At 45.4% G+C, this 25,977-nt stretch overlaps 1 protein-coding gene across 5 annotated transcripts in view; it reads right to left on the bottom strand.

Moving 5' to 3' along the window:
• The window catches only part of osbpl8 (oxysterol binding protein-like 8), a 201,293-nt gene that overhangs the window by 82,406 nt on the left and 92,910 nt on the right, over nt 1-25,977 (bottom strand). For 4 of the 5 annotated variants that reach the window (XM_063217159.1, XM_063217160.1, XM_063217161.1 and 1 more), the window contains 2 exons: nt 7,416-7,452; nt 1,663-1,812 (listed from right to left, as the gene is read on the bottom strand). In XM_063217159.1, coding sequence (XP_063073229.1) covers nt 1,663-1,812; nt 7,416-7,452 — 187 coding nt within the window. The remainder of the gene's footprint in view (nt 1-1,662; nt 1,813-7,415; nt 7,453-25,977) is intronic. The other variant, XM_063217162.1, reaches the window with a different exon arrangement.

Here is a 25,977-nt window from a genome sequence, read left to right as displayed (position 1 = left end):
AATCAAACAAGTAGAAACTGAGTAACTGAGCTTTTTCTTGAACTTAGATAGAAATAATTGATACACAAGGCGTACAACGCAGAATAAATGCTATTCTAATATGTCATACCATTGAATAAGGTACCTGCCACATTGGCTAGTGGCACTGAAATTGTTACCAGCCACAGCCAAGTTTTACCAGCATTTGGCCGGTTGGCAGGTGCCAGTGTCAAGCCCTGATTGATTGACTGATTGAGCAACTCAAGTCAGGAATATACTGTAGCTTGCACTGGTCCATAGACTTCAGACTTCCTCAGGAAATGACACTGATGTGTAGCATAACAGCCAGTGGCGAAAGGCAGGAAACGTCTGTCTTGAAATAGCAACAAGTTGACACTGTTGTCTGTTGTGGATGTCAAAAGCAGCCCGAGAGCACAAATGTACACTACATTAAATATTTTAAAAACAATTCTTCAACATTTTTGAAAGTCACAGGTTGTGTGTGTAAGCAACATCATTCAGCGTTCAAAACTGTGGCAATTGTCCATCAGGTTTAAACGAGATTCCAAATTTTCAGGTTTAAACCAAGCGTTCCCTTTTATTAACATTTTCCATACAGTATGCTGCTGTACAGTCTTGTTATAACATTGGAGTCCATAGTTTAAACATCCACATCCTTCATATGCACAGCACGTTTAGCTGGGGAGTGCTGCATCACCAACCCAGCCCTCAGATGCTGCATGTCAATAATGTTCTGTTCGGCAATGAAGGTCAAATTTGCTAAATTACTAAATGGACTGTTGAACATCTTACTGAAATTATCATTTCATGCATGTACAGTGTAGCTTTTGAAGGTTGTTGTAAAGATTCCGTTTGTGAGAGATTTTCTTTTGAAATGGGCTATCAGAGTCCATTTCCATAGGAAGCAAAAAACGATGAAATGCTTGAAATTGCTGAATAACGTTACTATGACCTGACTGACAAAAAATAAATTGTTAAATATAACCTGCTTTCATTCACCATGCCCAAGACTTCTCAACCCAGTGAAAAGGACTACAACTGTAACTCAATGCGGGATATATTTCAGATCTCACAGGTCTAATGCAAGATTTGACGCCTGAGATAACCAAATGTTAACATTGAGAAGCATTCTATTAGTATTAGAAATAGCCATTTTCCCACATCTAACAGCCCAAACAGCTTGATGCATCATTCGAGGTACAAGACTGGTCCTAAGACAGTTATCCTGGAATCACACACTGGTACCCACATGTGTGTTTGTTTGTACGCCAACTAACACACCTGCACCTGATGAAGACGCAGAGTGGTCGAAAAAATGTTGTGTATAATAAACTGGGAGCAGCGACAGCGTGCGGATCTACTTTCTTCTTTGTCTGTACGCCAAAGTATGACATAGGGTGTGTTTGGCGGCGGTGCTGTCACGTGATTGGTTAAAAGTGGGCTATGATGCGGTTTGGAGACTGCCGCCACAGCCAATGGCAATGTTGGAATGCTTGCATTCTGCTTTGAACGGACATACTCTGTCGTTTCCATCTGTTCCATCACTCTTGCTGCACACTCCAGCGATTCCTTAATCTCGTCGCCGCCAGTGTATTCGCCCGGTTGGTTAACTTAACTTATACAACACCAGCAAATATGAAAGTGAGAGAGTGGTCCTCCTACCATGGCTGTAGCTGATCCCAGGGCTGAGGGAGGGGCTTGTGAGAAGGTCTCGATTGGGATTGGGCGTCTGAAGTCCCGCCTCCTTCCCTTGGCGCTGACTCATCCTCCCTGGGGTCAAAAGGGCAGCATCGTCTCCCGGCATTAAGGCAGCTGTTACGGCAAAAGAGAAGGGCAAAAATAGGTCACGAGAATGGTTTTAGATTCCCCACTACAGTCAGAGGTAGTGCACAGTATGAAAATCACTATACGCAAGGTGTGGCCTCTTTTTGAAAAACTGAATTACGTAACAACTTGGACCAGAACAATCCAAAATTATTGAACAAGAGTGTAACTTGCTCAGAGCTGTTAAATTGACTTTATTTGTTTGGTGGGACAAATGTTGCCCACATTAAAGGAATGAATAGGCAAAATTTGAATCTAAAACACAGCGTAGGTCTGTATGCTACCAGAGAGGCTTCTGATGCCTTCCAGAATGATCTCCTGCTGATTAGTGCAACTAGCATGCCCTCTAGTGGACGATCATGGTAATGAAATCTCCTGTACAGCATAGTATGCTAACAGAATTCATGTCCCTGAGGCCAGGCATTCTCAAACTATTTTTAGGTTGTGAACCCCTAATGGAACAGAACATTTCCCAAGGACCCCTCATAATCACATCACAAATTACCAAATCAAGATTGTAAGTAGTCATTCTAATGCAAATGTCCTATCTAGGAACAGGTTTCATTTTGAGGCTACCTGTAGCTGCTATAGCAATTTTTAGTATTATTACATTAGAGCAAATATTTTCAAAGACCCTCTGATAATGCTTCAACGGACTCTCTGGGGGTTCCCAGACCACACTTTGAGAGCCACTGCCTTAGGGTGTGCATAAGCATGGATGTATATGTATATGAATCTAAATCTGCACAGCAAATCAAAGTCAGATCGGATTATGTCCCACACACCCACTCCAAGAATACACATCTGTGTCACACATCAGGGTATTAAATGTGTGTACATCTGGATCTGAATGTAAGCACATGCACGCACGCACGCACACACACGATACCAAAGAAACCATCATCCAACCATGATAGCTTTGACCAAATCCGTACCGGAACATATGTGTGGTGTATGGTGTGTGAGTCAGAGAGAGTGTGAGTGAGTGAGTGAGTGAGTGAGTGAGTGAGTGAGTGAGTGAGTGAGTGAGTGAGTGAGTGAGTGAGTGAGTGAGTGAGTGAGTGAGTGAGTGAGTGAGTGAGTGAGTGAGTGAGTGAGTGAGTGAGTGAGTGAGTGAGAGAGAGAGAGAGAGAGAGAGAAGGAGAGAGAGAGAGAGAGAGAGAGAGAGAGAGAGAGAGAGAGAGAGAGAGAGAGAGACAGAGATACAGAGAGAGACATAGGGTGAGGGTGAGGGATTGTGAGAATCTGTGAAATATGATGAACCCAGACTCAGCTCAGCATTAATCCAAACATCATGTAGGATCAACTGCAGCATTTAATCGCCAAATCAGAGGGACAGGGACAGATTATTGTTATTATTGGTGACGCAAATGTTGGTGTCAAGAGTGGACTCTCACTGCACTGTGGTTAAGGTTTTATGTGCTTCCGGCGCATTCCCCGCATTCTGGCAAGGGGATTTTATAGCAAAACTAATGGCACACACTTTCACACATGGTTTAAGGCAACACTAAAGTCATTTTTTCCCCTTTTATCTCCCGTCAGCTTTCAGATTAGAAGCAGGAAGTTGTATCGCTTACTGTACGTTTCATTTATCTGAGAGACTCTCTTCTGAAAACTTGCAATGTATTACAGTTTTTCTCAATTTGTTTTGTACATTTCTCACAACAGAATAATGATTCTAATAAGTCTTTGTTCAATTGTGACTTCCTGGTGTTACCTGTGCACATGGTCAAATCAGTTTCTCATTGTTTTTGGCATATAGCAAATGCTCTCGTCCACCATGCCATGGCTGTGTACAATTCTCAGTGATTTCGTGCATTATCAATTGCTTTTGTCATATCACTCAAAAAGCTTTGTCACTGAATGCATGAAACTATCTCAATCTTATCTGATCAATGTAATATAAAGCCGAATTTACAACATTTACCATCCAATCTAAACAACATTTCACTTCAGAAAAGATCCTCAAGAATGTACTATTCAATGGACAACATGAGAAATTGATTTGATTAGCTTGTCAATACACTATGACACAATGACTAACCATTCTGCTGGCGCTAATACGTTCATTGACACAAAAAACTTGATTTTGAAAGACAAATAAGGGTTTTGAGCAAGAGACTCTGTTTTGCAGGTTATCCACTGTGTTTTGGCATTTGTTAAAGCTGTTTTGGGAATGAATATTATGTTTTGCAAATTGCGAGAGAGATTCGAGAAATGTACAAAACCAATTGAGAAATACTGTATTACAGAGCATGGAGACACACACTATAAATGAAGTGAAAAAGTACCACTATAACTGAAGAGCTACTAGACAGACAGACAGACAGACAGACAGACAGACAGACAGACAGACAGACAGACAGACAGACAGACAGACAGACAGACAGACAGACAGACAGACAGACAGATATTTGGTGGCTATTTTAGGGGCAAAGGAATAGCAGAGAGTAAGCAAATGAGTCAAGCTGAACACGAAAAACAACAGGACATCTCAGTCATATGCAGCACAGGCTGGCCCAGCCCAGGCTAATGCGTGGTGGCTTTTCTTTGGGCTAAATGTATATCTGTGGTTTGAGAAATGCAGTTCCTCTCTTGCCTTCTCGTAACAGTTGACTATCTCATTGGGAAATGGAAAAAGGCTTAAGAGGGCGTAGGCTAGAGAGAGTTTCACACCACAAGCCCATAAGCGCAAGTGGAGCCTCATGGCCAGAGTCACACTCATTCAATAAGCTCATTTCCCTTCCTGAAAACATGTGGTGGCGTGACACTGAGATGAGTGTGTGTGTGTGTGTGTGTGTGTGTGTGTGTGTGTGTGTGTGTGTGTGTGTGTGTGTGTGTGTGTGTGTGTGTGTGTGTGTGTGTGTGTGTGTGTGTGTGTGTGTGTGACACCGAGAGGAGTGTGTGTGTGTGTGACACTGAGGAGTATGTGTGAGTGTGTGTGTATGTGTGCGATTGCGGTTGTGCAAAGAATGTCATACAGTGGTGGTGAATAGTAGGACTTTGAGAGAGAGAGCCATTGGCTTCACCACAGTGACCCTGTGACCTGACAATGAGTCAGGTTACACAAAATAAAATAGGCAATGCAGGCCTGTAGTGTGTGTGTGTGTGTGTGTGTGTGTGTGTGTGTGTGTGTGTGTGTGTGTGTGTGTGTGTGTGTGTGTGTGTGTGTGTGTGTGTGTGTGTGTGTGTGTGTGTGTGTGTGTGTGTGTGTGTGTGTGGCTAAGGAGATGGGATTTTTTCATGTATGAAAAGGCCAATTTTCCTTGTCATAATGAATATTTAGAAACTTGATGGTTGTGGTAAGTAATCATGAAAAAGGTAACAGTTGTTATTAATTCTGAAAAAGAAACTGCTAAAAAATAATACACAGTGCATCTTTAAGCACTTCAGTCACAGTTAAAGGACTGTGAAGTGAGCTGAAGTGAAGGCATTTACTCCCCCACAAACATTTTTCCAACACTGATACAAAAATGTGACCTCTGTGATCCTCTGGCCCCAAGACCATCCCTAGGTCACCGCTGCCGTTTCTACACCTAGCCAGTGGCAACGCCTGCTCAAGGCACACACTCACAAAAGGTATGTGCAGTGCAGTGGTTTTCAAAGTGGGAAGGGGAGGGGGTTGGCAGCTGGTTGGCAGGAAACACATATCAAAACAAAATAATAAATATTTCAATACATTAAATAACTATTGTACACCAAAATAAACAAACAAATAAGCGTAACATTATTCCAATTAGTTAATAACTGCATTATGACAATCTATTGCATCTCATTGCAACATTACTATTATTGTTATGTTATTTTTTTTTATGTCCCACTGGGGCATTGACAAACAGACATAGACTATGGTTGTGAGAGGGGATGCACAGAAAAAATAGTGTGACCCACGTGGACCCATGTAAGGGGGACCCTGGCTAGAATAAACCGGTATATGGGGGGCCTTGCCATGGTAAAGTTTGGGAACCCCTGATGTAGTGCATATGTATCACTCACTTAACCCATTCTAGCCAGAGTCCTTTTTGGGAAAAGGTGCCCTCTGCCTATTAAAACCTAAATATCTCAGCCACCGAAAAACATAAAAACATGAAATAAGTTGCATTTAAAAGCTAGGACCCTCATTTTGCATTAGAATGTGTTCATTTAGCTGACATACCCTCACTTTTGCAGCACATATGTCGCTCCAGGACAAAATGGGTTAAAGCGAGTTGCGAGTTTGACAGCAGATCCTTTTACTACAAAAATGTGACCTCTGTGACCCTCTGATCCCAAGACAATCTCTAGGTCACCGCTGCTCGTTTCTATACCTAGCGATGTCTGCTCAAGGCACAAACTCAAAAAAGGTATGTGTAGTGTATGACTCACTTGAAGTGAGTTGTGAGCTTGACAGCAGATCAGCCTTTCCCACAAAGGTAATAACAAGAATCTGTCCCTCCGCCCAACAAGCTGCCCCGCCGGGACTCGAACCCGGACTTTCTGTGGTACCATACTGGAGTACTGACCGCTGCATCAAAGAGCCAAGCCTGTTGGCATGACAGTCAGAGCACACCCAGAAACCTAGTGATGGGCAATGCATCACAGTAGCCTACAGCCTATATTTCAATTTATTTGTTTAGGGGGATAGCCCCTTGAGATAGGATATCTCGTTTTCGAGGCACGTAAGCAACAGTGGATTCATTCCACACACATTCTTGTGTCCTTGACATGGTCAGTGTCGCCTTCGCATCCTGTAATATTTGAGGCACTGCATTGGACAATCACTGCTACAATTTGACTCACTGAAATGACCAGGCTGACTGTTATAGGAACACTGACAAATATAGGTCGACTGAGTCATCTCCTCTTTGTGTATGTGTGTATGTGTGTGCGTGTGTGTACGTGCGTGTACGTGCGTGTACGTGCGTGTACGTGCGTGTACGTGCGTGTACGTGCGTGTGTGTGTGTGTGTGTGTGTGTCTAGAGAAGTGGGGCTTTGAGAGAGTGTGATTGGCTTCCTCACAGTGACCCTGACGTGTCAGATAATATAATGTAGGTGGCCTGTACAATACAGGCCAATAGTATATCAGGAGCAAACGCTGACCTATGAATGCTGCCGCTGAGAGCGAGCGAACGCACGCATGTGTGTGTGTGTGTGTGTGTGTGTGTGTGTGTGAGTGTGTGTGTGTGAGAGAGAGAGAGAGAGAGAGAGAGACAGAGACAGAGAGAGAGAGAGAGAGAGAGACACACAGAGAGAGAGAGAGAGAGAGAGAGAGAGAGAGAGAGAGAGAGACAGAGAGTGTGTGTGTGTGTGTGTGTGTGTGTGTGTGTGTGTGTGTGTGTGTGTGTGTGTGTGTGTGTGTGTGTGTGTGTGTGTGTGTGTGCGCGCGAGCGAGAGAGAGAGAGAGAGAGAGAGAGAGAGAGAGAGAGAGAGAGAGAGACAGACGGGGTGAGAGAGACAGAGCTATAGAGATACCTTGCCTACAAGATGCTTCCAAAAAAGTTATTTCGGCTTTTAGCTAAGTCCACACACACACACACACACACACACACACACACACACACACACACACACACACACACACACACACACACACACCGACTAGGGGCCTTACCTGAACTGCCAGGGGGTTCTTTGATCTCTGCATGAAGCTAAAGGACGGCGAACAGGTGCACACATGCACACGCACACGCACACACACGTCCAGCCATTTCATGCACAGACGGGAGGTGATTGGTGTTTTGGTTGGTTGGTGTTGTCATAATGGTGGTGATGTCGGTGGTGTCATGGGGACAGCAGCAGCAGCAGACAGATAAACAGACAGACAGACAAACAAACAAACAGACAAACAAACAAAGGACAAGACAACAGAAAAAGGAAAAAAGAAGACAAAAAGAACACAAGCATTAGTCAAATGAGCAAACAAACAGGCAAACAAAGAAACAAAAAAAAAGAAAAACAAAAAAAGACATTCATGAGAAATGCATACGAAACAAATAGCTGTACAAAAACGAATTACAGTAGCTGTAAACAAATAAGCTTAAACAGAACAACCGCAAAAACAACAAACAAAATAGATCTTTCCAGTGATAGACCACAGCACACAGGGGGACAGACTTAAGCTGCCATGCATCAGTAGACAGGACGATGGGGAACAGGGATAAAAAAGGCACGTAGATAGATAGGCAGACAGAGCAGCAACAACAACAACAACAACAAACACAGAATAACAACAGCGCAGCAAGGACAACAAGAGCATTGGCTAAGCAACCGTCCCAGTGCTTCACCACCACCACCACCCACTAGGACAGTTACCCCGATCCGGACAGCCGGATTAGGGGGGGATTACAGGTGCCCTGGGGGGGTCAGGGGAAGGTGAGAGAAAGGTGGTATAAGACCATAGGGGGGGGGGGATCAGGATAACAAGATAGCAATAGAAGTGTGTGTGTGTGTGTGTGTGTGTGTGTGTGTGTGTGTGTGTGTGTGTGTGTGTGTGTGTGTGTGTGTGTGTGTGTGTGTGTGTGTGTGTGTGTGTGTGTGTGTGTGTGTGTGTGTGTGTGTGTATCCTTGCATGTGCTTGTGTGTGTATGTGCTCGTCTGTGTGTATGTGTGTGTGCTCGTCTGTGTGTGTGTGTGTGTGTATGTGTGTATAAATACTGTCTCCATGTTGTCATTGTAAATGCAAAGGAAAGAAAAGGAAAGCAAAGGGTGTCTTCTACCAGAGCTTAGGCTCTAGCCTCAAGGGAAGCCTCTGGTTGGCAGTCACACCCGCCCATCATCCAGCCCAGAATCCTTTTCGGCTGCTGCAACCTTCAACAAGGCCCTCCCCCTCCTCCCATCCTTATTTGATTCTCAACATGATACACACACACGCACCCACACGGCAGCACGCACGCACGCACGCACGCACGCACGCACGCACGCACGCACGCACACACACACACACACACACACACGCACACACGCACACACGCACACACACAGCCAACCCCCCTGAGAGAAAGCTGATTACGGTGTGAGGTCGTGTGGGTTATCGTTTGATTAATAAAGCTTTAAAAACGCCGGCGCCTAGATTGGCTTTTTCAATTTAATTAAACCTGACAGACCGCTGTGTTGGGCTAGCTATTAGGCCTCTGTGAGTGTGAGCAGCGGCAATACCCCATTGCGTCGATATTTTAGCTCCTTCTATTGTCAGTGAATACAGCTACTCTCCAAAATAGAAGCCTTGTGTGTGCACATGTGTGCATGCGTGCTAGCGTGGTGCAATGGGCTTGAAGTGTAACAGCAAAGATGAGAGGTGTTAACCTCTGAAACCTTTGCTTTATTCCAGTGAACGCTTTAGTTTGATTGGGAAAAAAATCTTTGGGCACAACCTTCTCCCTCCCACTTTGGCAAGCAAATCACATAGCAAGGTCACAGCATGCCCTCAATGCAAAGTCATAGCCAGTAGCACAACCCCATCAAAGTGATGATGATGATGATGACAATAAATCCATTACACGTCTTTTATCTCACAATCAATTGTTCTTGAACTGGAGCGACATACTGATTACAGCGGGCTAAATTAGAGAAGACTATCGACAAAATAGCTGACTGCTACTGTGTGCTGTGTGGAGCATTCGTGTCCTTTTATGTGCCACTGTGGAATATCACTGTCGGTTTGTTTTCTCAAGTGCTGTGTGCAGCCAAGCGGGGTCTGCAAAAAAACGACAAGGTCAACAGCTCTACCTTGTGTGCAAACAAACCCTCCAAACGGCAAGCAGTTTCTGGCCCATGGACTGGCTCATTGACTGACATGGTGGCATGTTGAGTCACCTACAGGTACATGCAACTATAAACTTCACAACTGGTTCAGGGACAAGGTTCTAAAGTAGTGTTTCTCAATGGGGACTCTACAGCCCCACAGGAGGGCGTTGGGGTGCTGTAGGGGGGCGCTGAGAGGGATACAGCTGAGAGGAGAAAGGCTTAGTTACCATTGGTGGGCATTAGTCCATTTCATTTTTGAATCCTAAAGGTGGCGTCGAAAGGCTTATGATGAGGTCAAGGGGACGTTGGAAGGCTTATGATGAGTTACAGAGAGGACGTTTGTCAAAAAAAAGATTGAGAATTGTCTGTTCTAACGCTACCTCACCAACAACATTGTCCTGTACACACCATTCTAACTTATGACACCTACGTCAGGGGCTCCAGTCAATTAACAAAACAGGTATGAACAATCACGAGCTAAGGACATGTGAAACTGCCGGATAAGTATAATTTAGCACCACACTGAGTGCCCATGGACACCTGTCCCTTCTTAAGTCAGCCAACTGCCAACGAGGATTTTGGGAACACTGATGATGGGCTAGACCCGAAACGTTTGCATCCCACTTTTTGTTTTGGCTTCTCTTTATTTTCGGCTTTTAATACAGTTTCACTGAACAGCATCAAGCTCCTGTGTGCGACTCCTTTCGTCACACTGCATCATTGTTTTGGAATTACGCACAGAGCGAAACTTCCAAAGTAAGACAAAGGCGTGGACGCCATTCTCTACCTTCACCGAAGCCTGCCAACTAACATGTGACGATATAGCCCCTCATTGGGAGCCCCTATCCTCCACATACCTCGAGTGTGCCAACGCAGCACCTGCATTACAATGCTGTGCCACTGCCATGACTCACCCCAAGAGGGTGGGCAGGCAGCAGCAAATCTGACACGCACGCACGCACAAGCATACACACACACATCATGCGTGAGTATGGCGGCTGGCGGGCTGCAGGGGTGAGAGTAGGCGGATGTGCTTCAAGGGCACAATCTGTGCCCATGGGAGGAGGTGTGAATGTGTACATGTTCGGTGTGTGTGTGTGTGTGTGTGTGTGTGTGTGTGTGCGTGTGCGTGTGCGTGTGCGTGTGCGTGAGCCCGTGTCCGCAGGGGAGAGTACATATGCACTGCTGCCATTTGGCTAATGTGTAGATGAATAGATCTCCCGCTCAGATAAAAGCCACAGAGAGAGAGAGAGAGAGAGAGAGAGAGAGAGAGAGAGAGAGAGAGAGAGAGAGAGAGAGAGAGAGAGAGAGAGAGAGAGAGAGAGAGAGAGAGAGAGAGAGAGAGAGTGGGTGAGAGAGAGAGAGAGAGAGAGGGTGAGGTAGAGAGACAGAGAGAGTGGGTGAGAGAGAGAAAGAACTCTATAGACAGGCAGAGAGGTCATTGAGTGTATGGATAATTATGGTAATTATTAGATAACCTTGGCATGTCACTGTGAGATTTCTGTTACTTCTAAAAGAAAAATAGAGTAAGTAAGTAAGTCTATTATTTAGTGGGTGAATGGACACGGGTGCAAAATCAGTTTTAGGTACACATTATTATAAGTTACTCATTTACAAGATTTCCTGGACTTCTTTTTAACTGGGTAAAGCAGCAACAGCAACACACATGGCTACCAACGGGCCTTGTCAAAATGATGACTTCTGCGATTTTTAAAAACAGACTAATTTTCTGTCTTTTATCTCTGTCTTTCTCCTCCTCTGCACTTGTCTAGTCGACACTGAGGAGTACTACTCTGTATTCCAACCCTCAACCGTGACCACCTCCCAACCCCCCTCCTTCCCACGCCGCCCCTCCCAAATATCGCTATATTTTGAAAAAGGCTACAATTCTGTCTTGTATCATCAGACATGACCAGTCTCTTTCTCCTCCCTTGTTTTCTACTCTGTTGCTCTCTGTGTTGAGGAATCCTACTCTGTATTCCATCCATCAACCACGACCGCCCCCCCAACACTCCCACACCAAACTCCACTCCCTATTCCCCGCCTCTCCTTCATTCCTCCCCCCAACCGACTAGTGCAAGGCTGTGCCAACTGCCATTCAGACAAGGTGGCAACAGCATGGCTGCCTGGCACGGCCACAAAGTAGCTGGACGGGCACCAGCGAGAGTGCCGGCCCCTCCCCCTCGCACCCTCCCGGCTCTCCCCCTCGCGGCACTTCTCTTTCCCAATCCCGATGGAGGGAGGGAGGGAGAGCCATGTCACTGCAGGCCAGAGCAGTGTAGCCCGGCTCAGTCGGCTGCGGAGGCAGGACGGGTGAATTCCCCCAACATAAGACAGTGTTGCTGAAGTGTTCAGCACACATTAAAAAACATCCAGAGAGTAGAGTGAATACTCTGGGACCCAATACAATATAGATTTCAGATTGACTCTGTGAATGTTGAATTAATACTGCATTTGTTACAGTTTTACTATGAAAAGTAGGCCGGGTCAGGTTCACCCATACCTTCCTGTAATGCCAGCCAAATTGCTATGGGGCAAATCCAAGCATGCACGAGTGAGCACCCAAGCGAGCATTCGGCTCAGAGGTGAATGAACGCAACCCAGCAAGTATGACTCATAGGTGAATACTCGGATGGTGTAGTGGAATTAGCCTCTTCAGGTGAGATCCCCAGGGCTAATACTATGTAGCCTAAGCAGCTAAGCAGGACTTTTTCATTCCTGATGAAATTAAAATGAATTCACTGCAAGTGATTATGCTGTAAATACATGTTACCAAAGCATTCAAGAAAATAGCATGGGCAGCCATGGCTCAATGGTTATAGCGCTGGTCTTTAAATCAGAGGGTTGCAGGTTCAAATCCCACCCTTACCAGCACATTCATCCATGGCTGAAGTGTCCTTGAGCAAGGCACCTAACTCCACATTGCTCCAGGGCCTGTAACCAATACCCTGTTCCTAAAATAACTGTAAGTTGCTTTGGATAAAAAAAAAGCGTCAGCTAAGTATAATGTAATGTAAAAAATACCACAAAGAAAACGCCCCAGCAAAATATGCCTCACCGGTTAATATGGGTGAGGCAGTGGAATTAGCAACTTCTGTTGGGGATGTCCCATGCTAACAATAGCATGCAGTCAAGCTAAAGCTTTTGGCAGGAATGTTTTGGGTGTATGGCTGTGTGTCAGCTGGGGAGGAGGCCAGACTAGCCTGGCCCTCGTGGACCAGACTCTTCAACCTATATAGCAGCCATTCTCAAACTTTGTGAGAGTGTAGTACGTTAAGTAAAGGTAACCAAATCCAGAATGGATAACTATTATGCAGAAGAGCAGACCCATGCATAGTGTCAGTGTACCGTAAAATGGCACATCTTAATCTTTAGTGTGATGTGTCATCTCTCAGGCCTATTATCCCACATAAACCCTTATTCAAACAACACCACACCTATGACACAACCTACTCAACACATTAGGGATGCACCGATACCGGTATCGGTATCGGCACCCGATACTGCTCATTATACTCGTACTCGTACTCATCAAGCACTTGCCGATACCAGGAACTATACTGCTATTACACAAAACGATGCAAACTCTTGTCACGTTCTGTGGCACTTGAAAGCAGCATGGAAAAAATTGCCACCTCATACATTTACTAACATTTAAATCTGGTGGTAAAAGGCAGGGTGTGATTTGTTGAAGAACCAGAAGGGGGGACAAGTTTCAGATTTTAAGCATTATCAATGAAGTTACATACCGCAAATATTCAAATCCTGTAGGAAAAGTGGAGGTATCAAAATCAGAAGGGGGGACAATCCCCCCCATCCCCCCCTACAAATCGCACTAGGGGTGGGCGATATGACGATATTAAATGGTGAATCGCGATATTGAGTAAAATATCGTCTCGAATCTGCCAAAGTGGAGAAATCGTATAGATCATCTTGCAGTGAGGATGTTTATTATCAGTATCAGAGTGACGTTTTCTCACTTGTATTGTTGTCTTCACTTTATTCTTTACATTATTGTATTCCAATTGTTCACTTTATGAGAGTATCATCATTGTGTTAACATTTTATTGACTGCAAATTACAAATTGCAAGTATATGAAAGTTGTTTTTTGTTGTTTTTATTTTTTGGATGGAAGATCGTGATTTCATGTTAAAAAATCGTGATACAACATTTTTGCCCTATCGCCACCCCTAAATCGCACCCTGGTAAAAGGTATCAGTATCGGTACTCGGTATCGGCAAGTACACACATTAATGTACTCGTACTTGTATCGGTTTTCAAAAAAGTGGTATCGGTGCATCCCTACAACACATCTAAGTAACCTGACCTCTAGGCCTCACCTGGTCAGACTAAACACAGCTGTCTGGCTATGCTGCATGGCTGGTTAAACTAGACTCATTATGACATCCTGCATTAGGTAAGATTACAGGGAAACTATGCCAATCTTGTGACACCCTGTGTGACACCCTGTCTTGAAGGTATCCAGCTGAACAGCTTCACTCTGCTAAATTTCAATCAGTTGGGCGGCTTTTTTCAAGCCTGTATTTTTGTTTATACGAGATAGGACAGCTAAGGTAGTGACAGGAAATCAGTTGGGAGAGAGAGACGGGGAAGGGTAGGAAAAAAGGCCCAGGCCGGAATCGAACCCGGGTCGGCCGCGTAGTAGGCGAGTGCCCTACTGTTAGCGCCACGGTAGGGACAGTTGAGCGGTTCTTTATTGGCAGTAAGCATGTCTAGCCAAAATTGCAGACAAAACGGTAATGATCAAAACCTGCTCTGCCCAAAACCGCATATGCAACTGCTGATGCTCCATCTGTGGTGTACTAAAAAAATCCTTTTGCCAATATGAGTCTCAATAAAAAAAATGTAATTCCATTAAGCCATGAGCCACAATCCAGATGAACATGCTTGTCTGGTGTGGAGCGGGGTGGGGTGGAGTGGAGGGTGGATGGTGGTATACTCGGTAATCTGTTAGTCAAGTCTGAAGGCATTTTTTTCTATCTAGCTAAATCCTTCTTGTAGCATGAAATGAATGCTGCTGCATATATTTGTTTTTAAACCTTTGGTACACATGGAAGTCGTTGTGACTTTTTCATTTGGATATGCTGTTAACCTAGTTAATATAAACTGGTTAGAATAGAATAGAACAGAATAGAATAGAACAGATTTGTATCGAATGCTTTGTGACTACTACAGACAGAGAGAGTAGAGAGAGAGAGGTTCCATTGGCCCATTGTTTCCGTGTTCTATTATTGCAAGAGGGAGGGGGTGAAATCCCCCTTTAGACAGACCTTGGCAGACCTAAGGACTGTTCTATTCAATGCTAGGAGTATTATGACACGTCCCTTTAGGCAGACCGGAACCTGGTCATGTTAGGTGCCCATAGCAACCTACTACAATGGCATATCTCTATACTTAAAGAATCTCTGCTACAGATGTACGTTGCACCCTATAGTACATATGTAACAACACTGAAAGGAAGTCCATCTGCAGTAAAAGTGGAGGAACCAAGCACAGTAGAATTATGGTATAGCCAGAGATTCATGGAGCATACTACATATCTTTTCCAGTCTCTCTGGTACAGCATCATGTCATAAGTCAGGGCGAAAGTCGACTGTTGACTCCATCAAACAGTCTGGCGAAAGCTAAGAGGAATCCGTCTCCGTGTAGGGTGGGAGATGGTCTGATCTTACTGTGCCATTTGAATTCATTGGAGTTCCGAATTCAAACCCATATTGTGCTTTATTAGCATGACTGTTACGATAATAGTGTCGCAACAGCATACAAATAACAAAACAGAAGTGTCCATAGTGTTACCATAACCAATCAGTAACGGACTGAGCAGGTGAGTACTGTGGCACCCCTCTCAACTGTTTGCTAACTGGCTAAACAGTGAGCGAACAGAGCTAGGAGGTTTTCGCCAGACTATGTACGGAGCCAAAATCTAGGATGGCGTTGCTAGGCTAGCATGTCATAGTATTTCCCAGACTTTCAGGTTGACCAAGTCTGGATATGAAGGATTTGAGCTCAGCTAGCTTCTGCCATTTTTATTCCTCACAGACCGCCTTCACCAACGCCCACATACAATACAGCACAGTAGGCTAAGGCTACGTCAGCGACCCTAGAGACGGGCAGCTGTGGGGGAGACTTGACTTGACCCCCGTTATGCAATCACAGCAATAACCAACAAACCAACCAACCACACTAACAAATCACAGCAGCAAAAAAAAGACGTTTACTGGAGAATAGAGATATGGAAACCTAACTGGCTGTAATTGGTTGGTGCCCCTGGGCACTGTGTCACTGGCACTGCCAGAGATGAGGGTGTAGGGACACAATCTATCTACTGGTCAGGTTGGGATTTCAACACAACCCTCTGGTCTGAAGACCACCTCATTAACCATTAGGCTGTTGGTTGAGACCTAAAACTCCACATACTCCATATCAGAGGCATGGGTGACCCACTTCCTTCAAATCAACAACAGCTTTTACACTCACTCACTCACTCACTCACTCATTCTGTCCTCCTGCCCTAGCAAGTAGTTCTCTTTACCTCCTTCCCTTGCTCGCTCTGTCCCTCCTTCTCTCTCTTTCTGACCCTTACTGTATATTATCTCTTTCGCTCTCACTCTCGCGCTCTCACTCTCGCGCTCTCTCTCTCTCTCTCTCGACAAAGACGTAAACAAACACACAATGCATGCTGGGAAGGCATGCATACAGAAAAGTGCCTTAAAGAAAAGCAGTGAGATGGAAATGTATCTCTCCCCCTCCTCAAGTGCCCGTTGATTTCATAATCCTTTGAGACTGGTGTACATACAGTACTAGGGCTGTAACGGTGTGAAATTTTAGGCTCACGGTTATTGTGGCCTTATCACCCAGTGAGCAGACGCAACGTCTTCTGATTGGCTGAGCAGGTGTCCTTTATTCCCCGGTAGCAGGACACTTATGATGTCATGCGGGCGTGCGGGCGTCCAAGTTGCTTCTTCTCTTTCTGGCGAAGTGCCGTTACTAGTTCTATCGCATCTGGTTGTCTAGTCAAGACCGCGTCGTTAGTTCTATCGCATCTGGTTGTCTAGTCAAGACCCCGTTACTAATTCTATCGCATCTGGTTGTCAAGTCAAAAACCCAGTCGTCAATTCTATCGCATTTGGTTGTCAAGTCACCAACATTCTGCGCGCGTCCTTACATGCCTCCGATAGAGGCGCGTCTCACTAGATTAGGAAGTGGTGCCCATGGCAACGTACCAAGCGCAGTGGTGAATCTACTTTCTCACGAAGCCTTAGATCAACATATTAAGAAATTAATACTTAAATGCTGGTGACCGGGTGATAAGCGGAATAGCGGCCTTCGAGGTGTCCCGATATCAAGGGAAAATGGACTTGGCGAAGCGAACAGCCCTTCGGCTGCGCCGTCGGGCTGTTTAGAACGCTCCGCCTCGTCCATTATTTCCCTTGATATCGGGACACCTCGTCGTCCGCTATTCCATACAAAATTACCACGGTTTACGGTATTATCGCGGTTTTTTTTTTTTTTGTTTTTTTTAAATGCCGACACTAAAGGCGACATGGTACCGCAAACCTCGAACAAAAACCTTACATTGCGCAATCATTTATAGCCTAATCCTCGTGTAGCCTAATAAACACAGGAACAGTATTTGAAAGCTTAGACCCTGAAGAATGTTTTAGCACTACTTTACAGATATTTGAACATATTGTTTGTGCGTTATTGTTGTTAATTTATTACAAAATGTCGCGTTTCAAATTTCACCCCAAGCCCCCACTTTCACGGCGTCTCCATACCTTTCTATGAGTAGACATCGAAAACGTGGATAAATCCTAGCATGCATGGTGTCAAAATGCTCCTCTAGCATCCATGGGGTTAGAGCATATGTAGTTTTTTCACTGTATTTCAACCACATGTGCAACCCGACTATAACTAAACCAGTTTACTGTGTTTACGATCGCCAGATTTTTCCCTCCCCTGGTGCTTTTGCATTTTCGAATGGACTAACCTCCATATGACCAACGCCTTTTCACGTGACCCCTTTACAGTTAGGAAACACATATGGCCATGCGCCATACAGAAAACTAGATATGTGTTTTTTCCCCCGAAATAAGAAAAACAGATGGTCACGGTAACTTCAGATATGCGGGCTGTGCAAACTCCATACAGTGAATGGGTTTGTGCTCTCCCGACAGCACCGCAGTGAACTGCAGGCATGGCTCGACTAGTGAGTGGGGACGCAACGCAACCTGTTTTACACAGAACCTCTCTAGTGATGAGGCTGTGCACACATGCCTCTGTCTCGCTAGCCAACGTAGCCTTTGACACCGGGCAGCAAGCACTTGAATCATTGCTCTCATATTCTGGGAACGAAAAACATTGGCTCTTCGACACGTATGAAAAATTACCAAAAACGAGCCAACGAGATGTTTCGGCGAAGCTTGGCATTCCCAGGAGGCTACCTTGTGTTTAAACTGCTCCAGGCTGCGTCTCCCCACGAGTCCCTCCCACTCCCCCTCGCCCTTCTCATCTCTCCTATGCCAGCAAGCCCAGCGCGACTTCCCAATTCCAAGCAGTTAGAGTGGCTTTTTAAAACTGTGTCAAAAAATCACGTTGTAGGCTAGGCTACTACTGTAGGCTACAGCAGGCTATGCAACAGTGTGTTATTTATCGGTGTAGCAATTTCAAGTGCCCATGTCTAGCCGCGTTTTGCATGCATAACCTGAATAGGGTTGCCAACTGTCAATGAAAAAAATACGGGACATTTCATCGTGCCGGGGGTCTGGGGGTTGTCCCCCAGAAAAATTAGCATTTCTTAGATGTAATTTCTTGCATTTTAACGTCCTGTGTCCCGTTTCAGTTCAATACGGAACCCGTACTTTTATCTCTAGATACAGGACGATTCCGTATTTCAAGGGACGGTTGGCAACCCTAAACCTGAATCACACTGTGCAGAAACTCGCCAGAAGACGTTTGTCGAATGGGAACTTTACAAACGTATTTGATATCATAAGAGATGACGACCCGTGCGTGGTCTATGCTTCGAAATGCATATAAGCCTCGTCTTTCTCAGCGCTCATTTTTGGCAGACAGGTAGAGACAAAAAAGAGGTGAAATAATACAAATTTGGTTTTAGTAATCAACCGCTTACAGTGTTCAAATTGGCTCCTCGGACAAACGTGACCACTATAAGCGGATTCCACTGTTAACATTCTGTACGGTTAGGTGAGTTATGGAAATGCAGATATTGTCACTCACGTCTCGTCACCGTCAAACTATTTAGGAGTGTCTGGGATGAAAGATATCCCGGTGTAACGGTGTGCGGTAAGGTAACCCACCGAGATAACACCGTATTTTAAAATTCAGACGGTTATCTTCACCGTCATCATATTTAAGCGCGGTTACCGTGAAAACCGGTAACCGTTACAGCCCTATACAGTACCGCCCAATCCAACGTGATGTTGATCTGTTTTGTGTGGATTTTCGAAATAGAGGGTGAATTTGAGGTAAATGCACACACAAACACAGAGAGAGAGAGAGAGAGAGAGAGAGAGAGAGAGAGAGAGAGAGAGAGAGAGAGAGAGAGAGAGAGAGAGAGAGAGAGAGAGAGAGAGAGAGAGAGAGAGACAGAGAGACAGAGAGAGAGAGAGAGAGAGACAGAGACAGAGACAGGGAGAGAGAGACAGAGAGAGACAGAGATAGGAAGAGGTGCTGGTGGGGTGGGGTATAGTGCAGTATGGTGGGGTGGCGATATGGTCCATCTCCAAATCCTCCCTCTGTAATCTCCTTACCTTCCCCTCTCTCTCTCTCTCTGTGTGTGTGTGTGTGTGTGTGTGTGTGTGTGTGTGTGTGTGTGTGTGTGTGTGTGTGTGTGTGTGTGTGTGTGTGTGTGTGTGTGTGTGTGTGTGTGTGTGTGTGTGTGTGTCTTGGCCAACAGAGAGAGGCTTACTCCATCTACGTGTACTTTCATCAGCAAATGACTGCCCTAAAAACAACTGTCAGAGAGAGGAAGAGGAAGCGTGAGAATTGAAAGGAGAGCTTGGGAAGCATTGAGTCTGCCTGTCTGCCTGCCTGCCTACCTGTCTGTCTGTCAGTCCTTCTCTCTCTCTCTCTGTCACACACTCACACACACACACACACACACACACACACACACACACACACACACACACACACACACACACACACACACACACACACACGCGCACACACACACACATGCACACACACACACACGCACATGCACACGCACACGCACACGCACACACACACACTTCCCTGACCACAGCATAAAATAAGGAAGAAGCCATGATCTGAAAAGGCACAAATTTAAATGACATAATGTAAAACCTGTCTCTCCCTCTCTCTCTGTCTCTCAGATACTGTATAAACACACACACACACACACACACACACACACACACACACGCGCACACACGCACACGCACACACACACACACACACACACACACACACACACACACACACACACACACACACACACACACACACACACACACACACACACACACACACAGTACGCGCACGACACGCACACTGAACGCACGCACAAACACATGCACACACGCAGAGATTTCCCTGACCTCATGTCATGACATGAAAAGACCCAAATTTAAATATGCCCCCTGTATCTTACTCTACTCTACTCTACTCTACTCTACTCTACTCTACTCTACTCTACTCCATGCTACTCCACTCTCCTGCAGTATGGGGAGCACAGTAAAGGGTTCTGTGTGGTTGCAAAGCTCTATCCCTGAGGCCTATCCTATCCCACAGCATCCGGAGCAGTTGAAAAGTCCCCATCCTGCCCGCGGCAGCACAGTGCTATCTGCACTCAACACCCGCCTGGCCAGCCAGCCACACTAATCACCTCAAATACCCTGGGCACCTAATGACAGTAAATGGGCAGCATTTATACAGTGCTTTCACACTCACTACACAGTGGGCAACAGCTCTTCACTACTAAAGATTCATTCCTTCATGCACGCGCGCACGCACGCACACATGCACGCACGCGCACACACGCACACGCACACACAAAGGTGCCAACTTCAGCTCAACATTGGGGGGTTAACACGCACACACACACACGCACGCCAACTTCAGCTCAACATCTTCACACACACACAAGCACGCACGCACGCACGCAGGAAGAATGCCAAGTCCCAATCTGCACATGAGGAGCAGTGTAGAGTGTCCCCATCTGGCTCAAGGACACAATGACCTTCTTTGGAGGAGGTTTTGGAATGGCAACAAGCAATCCCTCCAGGTACTAAACTTGCCTTGCCACACTAAACTGGAGCCAGGAAAGAACACAAATCTTACAGAGCCACAGTTGAATCATGAAACAACAATTCAAACCAGATCATTTGATCAGTGCAGTTATTGAAAGGTCATCATAACCTAATGCAGGGATGGACAACTGGAGGTCCGGGGGCCACATGCGGCCCGCTTCCTCATTCAGTGGGGCCCGTAGATAAAATATTAAAGAAACATAACGACCCGATTTTTTTTACACCACTACTCAATCAATCTGTACTTAGGCCGCTTACACAGTAGGGCGGTAAAGCATCGTGGGACGGAAGCGATTTTTACCGGCGTTGGTGAAAATACATGGAAACATATCTGTCCTTACACACCAACCGGCGGTAGTCAGGCGTCAGCGGCGCGGGAGCGGGAGCCGGCTCCACTCCGCACTGCATTTGGAAAAATAGAACTCGAGCGTATTTTTCACGACGGCGACCGGCGGTGTTCCATTCAACTGAATGGCAAAGTACCACGCTAGCTTTGGCTGTGGGGGGATTTTGAACTGGACTGGCCGTGCACGCCAACACTGTCCGTCTGAAAGGCAGAGTAGAACACACCAGCCGAAACTAAGCAGAAAGACCTCAATCGTCTCACTTCCGTTCCGTTCTGCCTTGATGTGTCTGACGCCTTATACACTCCTTAACACTCCTACTCCTACTAACATCAGCAGTCAGTAAGCAACCAACTGCACCTCAAAGCCGGTGAGATGCAGTCAGATCTGTGGTCATGTGGGCCCCCCGATGGTGCAGATGAAAAGATGTGGCCCTCCTCATCATGGAAGTTGCCCATCCCTTCCCAAGACTAGAGTGACCAAGGTGATGACCATGCCACCCACGTCTGCCCTTCCCATGTCATGGCCCCCGGACTCAGTAAACAGGATGGGAATCTTCACAGCACTGTGTGAATGTATGATGGGTGAATGGGTTTTGGCACATCACATGTGTAAACCGGGCAAATCAGTAGCTCAAAAAGTTAATTATCTTAGTTGAATCGCACATGACTAAGAGAGAATGATGAACAAAAAAACCCCAATGTATGCCTTTGAGGACGAGAAACATGTACTTGTGAACAAAAGGGATTTACTGCCTATGCCAAGAAAAACTGCAGCCAAAAATAATACTGCAGCCTTCTAATACTGAATACGGACAGGGACATGGATTTTAAATAGAGAACATGGGGGGAAACAGATTTTTGATGTGATGTGTGTGTGTGTGTGTGTGTGTGTGTGTGTGTGTGTGTGTGTGTGTGTGTGTGTGTGTGTGTGTGTGTGTGTGTGTGTCTGTGTGTGTCTGTGTGTGTCTGTGTGTGTCTGTGTGTGTCTGTGTGTGTCTGTGTGTGTCTGTGTGTGTGTGGAGAGAGGGAGAGAGAGAGAGAGAGAGAGAGAGAGAGAGAGAAAATGCGAGGATGAGAGAGAATGAAAAACAGGAAAGAGATTGTGCAAAATGAAGTATTAGAGAAGGTTCTCAGACTGTCCCCAAGGCCACGCTCCGACCGCTACTCACACCTTCCCTAGATGGTCTTTTCATGGCCGACTTGTTTGGCCAGTGAGTGAACCTTATCGATCCGCTCAGTTCCCAGAACCCTTTGCTGCCTGCTTCCTCAGCTGTTTATCAGCACGCCTGCCTCGGAGAGGAGAGCAGAGCAGAGCAGAGCTCACTGGGCCGTGAACAAACATTGTTCACTCACACACATACACAAATTGCATACACTCATACGCACACATACACTTACAAGTCTGAGGTGCAGACTTCTACGGGTATCCTCGAATAAACTGCTATCTTGCTGGTGAATGCTTCTGGTCTATCTAAGAACTACATCAAATGCAATGAGTATAATGCACGCTGGTAGATGCTGGATTGTTCCAGAAGACCCTGCCCTGTCCATCCGTCCATCCATCCATCCATCCATCCATCCATCCATCCGTCCATCCATCCATCCATCCATCCATCCATCCATGTTCTGTATTCCAAACCATCTCTTAGTCTGGTGTTAAGTGGACCAGGTATCAAAGAGTTGAAGCACTGAGCATCGTCATCCCCACAGCTTGAGTGAATGAGTGGATCCCTCGCTGTATAGCACACCGACAGCTGTACAGCACACCGACAGCTTCCAGAGACTACCCTTACTGTGCTTTACAAGCACTCCATCTATCTGTACTGTATTCAGAACTGTATTCAGAAACTACAAAGACCTTGTATTACATCAAAGAGCTTCAGCATTGAGCACTGCAATCCCCACAGGGTGGGTGAGTGCATGACACAATGTACTGTAGTAGGGGTAACTGCTGGATACTATTTGAGAGTCTACTCTGACTGTGCTCTCCCATCCATGTAGGTCAGGCTTTTTTTCAACCTGGAGGTTGGGAAATCGCCTGGAATTCAAATGGTGGTCGCCTGAAATTTGTAATGGTAAGAAAAGAATACTGATTAACATTACTCATTAATTTAACTAATATCACAAGTTAATATTTTGTAAAATATCTATGAATATCATGAATATCTATCTACCTACAAGTGAAAAAAAAAACTTGCATTGGGTCCCGGACAGTTAAGCTGAGATGTGGTCAGCAGTGCCAAAGCAATCTCTCATTATCAGTCCCGATTGTCTCAGCAAGGTCTGTTGTCAGCACCCAAATGACGAACCCTACACACCTGAATCCCAGTCAAACTGTATTTCGTTACCCTGCCTTGCTTACATGTGAAATGGCAAAAAAAGCTCGATCTAAACCTAAATCTAAGTTTACATATTAAGCACGTGGATTGTGCATTTGGATTGAATGTGGTCACCACAATGCTGCCCCAGAAAGGTTAAGTGCAGTAACTACGACAACACTGAAACTGAGAAAAAAAATGCATTCAAAGCCTTGATATTGTAGTTACTGCAAATTTGAAAAAGCTACATCTCTAAAGTGAGACTCATAAGGCTTTGTCATAAGATAAAGCAGGTCTAATGAAGCCTGTTTTCAGTCTAAACTCAATTTTGACAAGTTACGTAGTTGCTGCCCTTTGCCTTTGCAGGCCAGCATGGTAACCTCATCATAATCTCATATTCTGCCTCAAAAAGGGTCTGTCATCAGAATCCGCTGACTGACATGTTCAGCAATTTAACTTCACACCAGCAGCCCAATCAAACGGCATGCCGTTACCGTGTATTCTAAACATGTGTATTGGCAATAAAGCTGAACCAGAGACGATCAATATGCAGAATAGAGAATCTTTGGCTGAACATAAGTCTTAATCTGGCTATCAAGCTTGTGGATCTTCTCTGTGCGGTTTGGATGTGGTCAGACTCGGCAGCACCATGGCAATCTCATCGGTAAGACCGTCTCGAAAAGGTCTGTCATCACTACCCCCCCTGACTTATGTGCCCTGCAGTTTAACATCACACCTGCAGTTCACTTAAAGCCATTACTAAGCGGTAGAGGAGTCAGGAGGAGCTGGCCTGAGCAATACTGATGAGAGACTCCAGACTATTTTTTTTTATTTATCATTATATTTATTTTTATTCATTTAAAGGGACAAAAGGCTCAAACTTATTATATATATTATATATACTGAGGCACTTAACAGAATTAGATTAGACTCAGTTTTGTTTAAGGTAGCACTTTTGTGCAACACGCTACACTATATGCAAGGTGTAGTCTCTTTCTTGAAAAATACCGGTAAGAGTTGAGCATTTCGGCCAGCACGCTCACAATCAAAGTATTTAAGAGTCAAGACTGCTCCAAGCTGAAAATCAGCCCGACTATCTCAAAAAGGGCTGAAAGCAGCCGGCGTGTCCTGCAATTTAACTTCACACCTGAAGCCCACTGAAGCGATACATTGAGCTGGCAATACTGATGAGCACCAGGGTTGCCAGATGAGACTGATGGTTTCCAGCCCAAAAAAATGATCAATATTCGCCTAGAAGAACTACATCCCGTCCAATTTCAACTAAATTATATTGATTTCTATGGCCATAACTGTGCAGAAAAAAAACATTTTCACCCGGAGACGGCCACCCTAAGCAGCCCAAAATTGGGCAGAGAAAATCACCCAATCTGAAAACACTGCAACTCCAAGACTCTGAAGGTAGGGGTGCTCACATCCAAACCGTAGGACTAAGACAAAGAGGAATCAAATTACAGGTCCAGTCTTCTTCAGTCTTTGAAATAGCTCAAAACCGCTCACTGCCATTCATGCAACAAAAAAGCAAAATGGGGGCAAGTTTGTGGACATTCCATTCTATTTTATAACTCCAGACCATTATTGAACAGCTTCTTTTGTCAAGGGATCCTTCTAAGCTCAAACCAATGTATTTCGGATGATAGTATTGGAATTACTGTAGTAGAAAAGATTCCGCTTCATATTAACATTTGTAAGTCCATGTAAAAAGTCTTAGCAGGCAGGGTACATGTAAAAAGTCTTAGCAGGCAGGGTAGAAACTCTATGCACGCACACACACACACACACACACACACACACACACACACACACACACACACACACACACACACACACACACACACACACACACACACACACACACACACACACACACACACACACACACACACACACACACACACACACACACTCACACTCACACACTCACACACTCACACACTCACACATTCACACACACGTGTGCACACACACACGCACGCACACACACACACACGCACGCACCCGCAATAGATGCGCGTGATGAGGAGAGGCGATAGAGTCAGGTGGCTGCTGTGAGTGGGGCTATTGGTGACCGTATCGGCCTACTATCAATCGGCTCCTGCTGCTTTGAATAATGCAGTGTGCACCAAAAGGGTGGCTTCTCGCTGAGAGTACGTCACATGTAACAGTGTAAACACATTGTGTATCGTGAGAGAGAGAGAGAGAAAGAAAAAGAGAGAGAGAAAGAGATGGTGTGTGTGTGTGTGTGTGTGTGCATGCGTTCCCGCATGTGTGTATTTGTTGACATGCTGCATGTGTAGTGTATTTGCAAGTGTTTACTTAGGTGTGCGTGTGTGTGTGTTCGTGTGTGTGTTTATGTTTGTGTGTTGAGGACAGCTGCACAATGGACACAGCCAGGTAATCTCATCTAGGAGCGATAAGGACGAGTTGAT

Source organism: Engraulis encrasicolus, chromosome 15, assembly GCF_034702125.1.
Source record: "Engraulis encrasicolus isolate BLACKSEA-1 chromosome 15, IST_EnEncr_1.0, whole genome shotgun sequence".
NCBI lineage: Eukaryota > Metazoa > Chordata > Actinopteri > Clupeiformes > Engraulidae > Engraulis > Engraulis encrasicolus.
The sequence above is the reverse complement of the archived record's forward strand: the minus strand, read 5'-3'. Positions and strand labels throughout refer to the sequence as shown.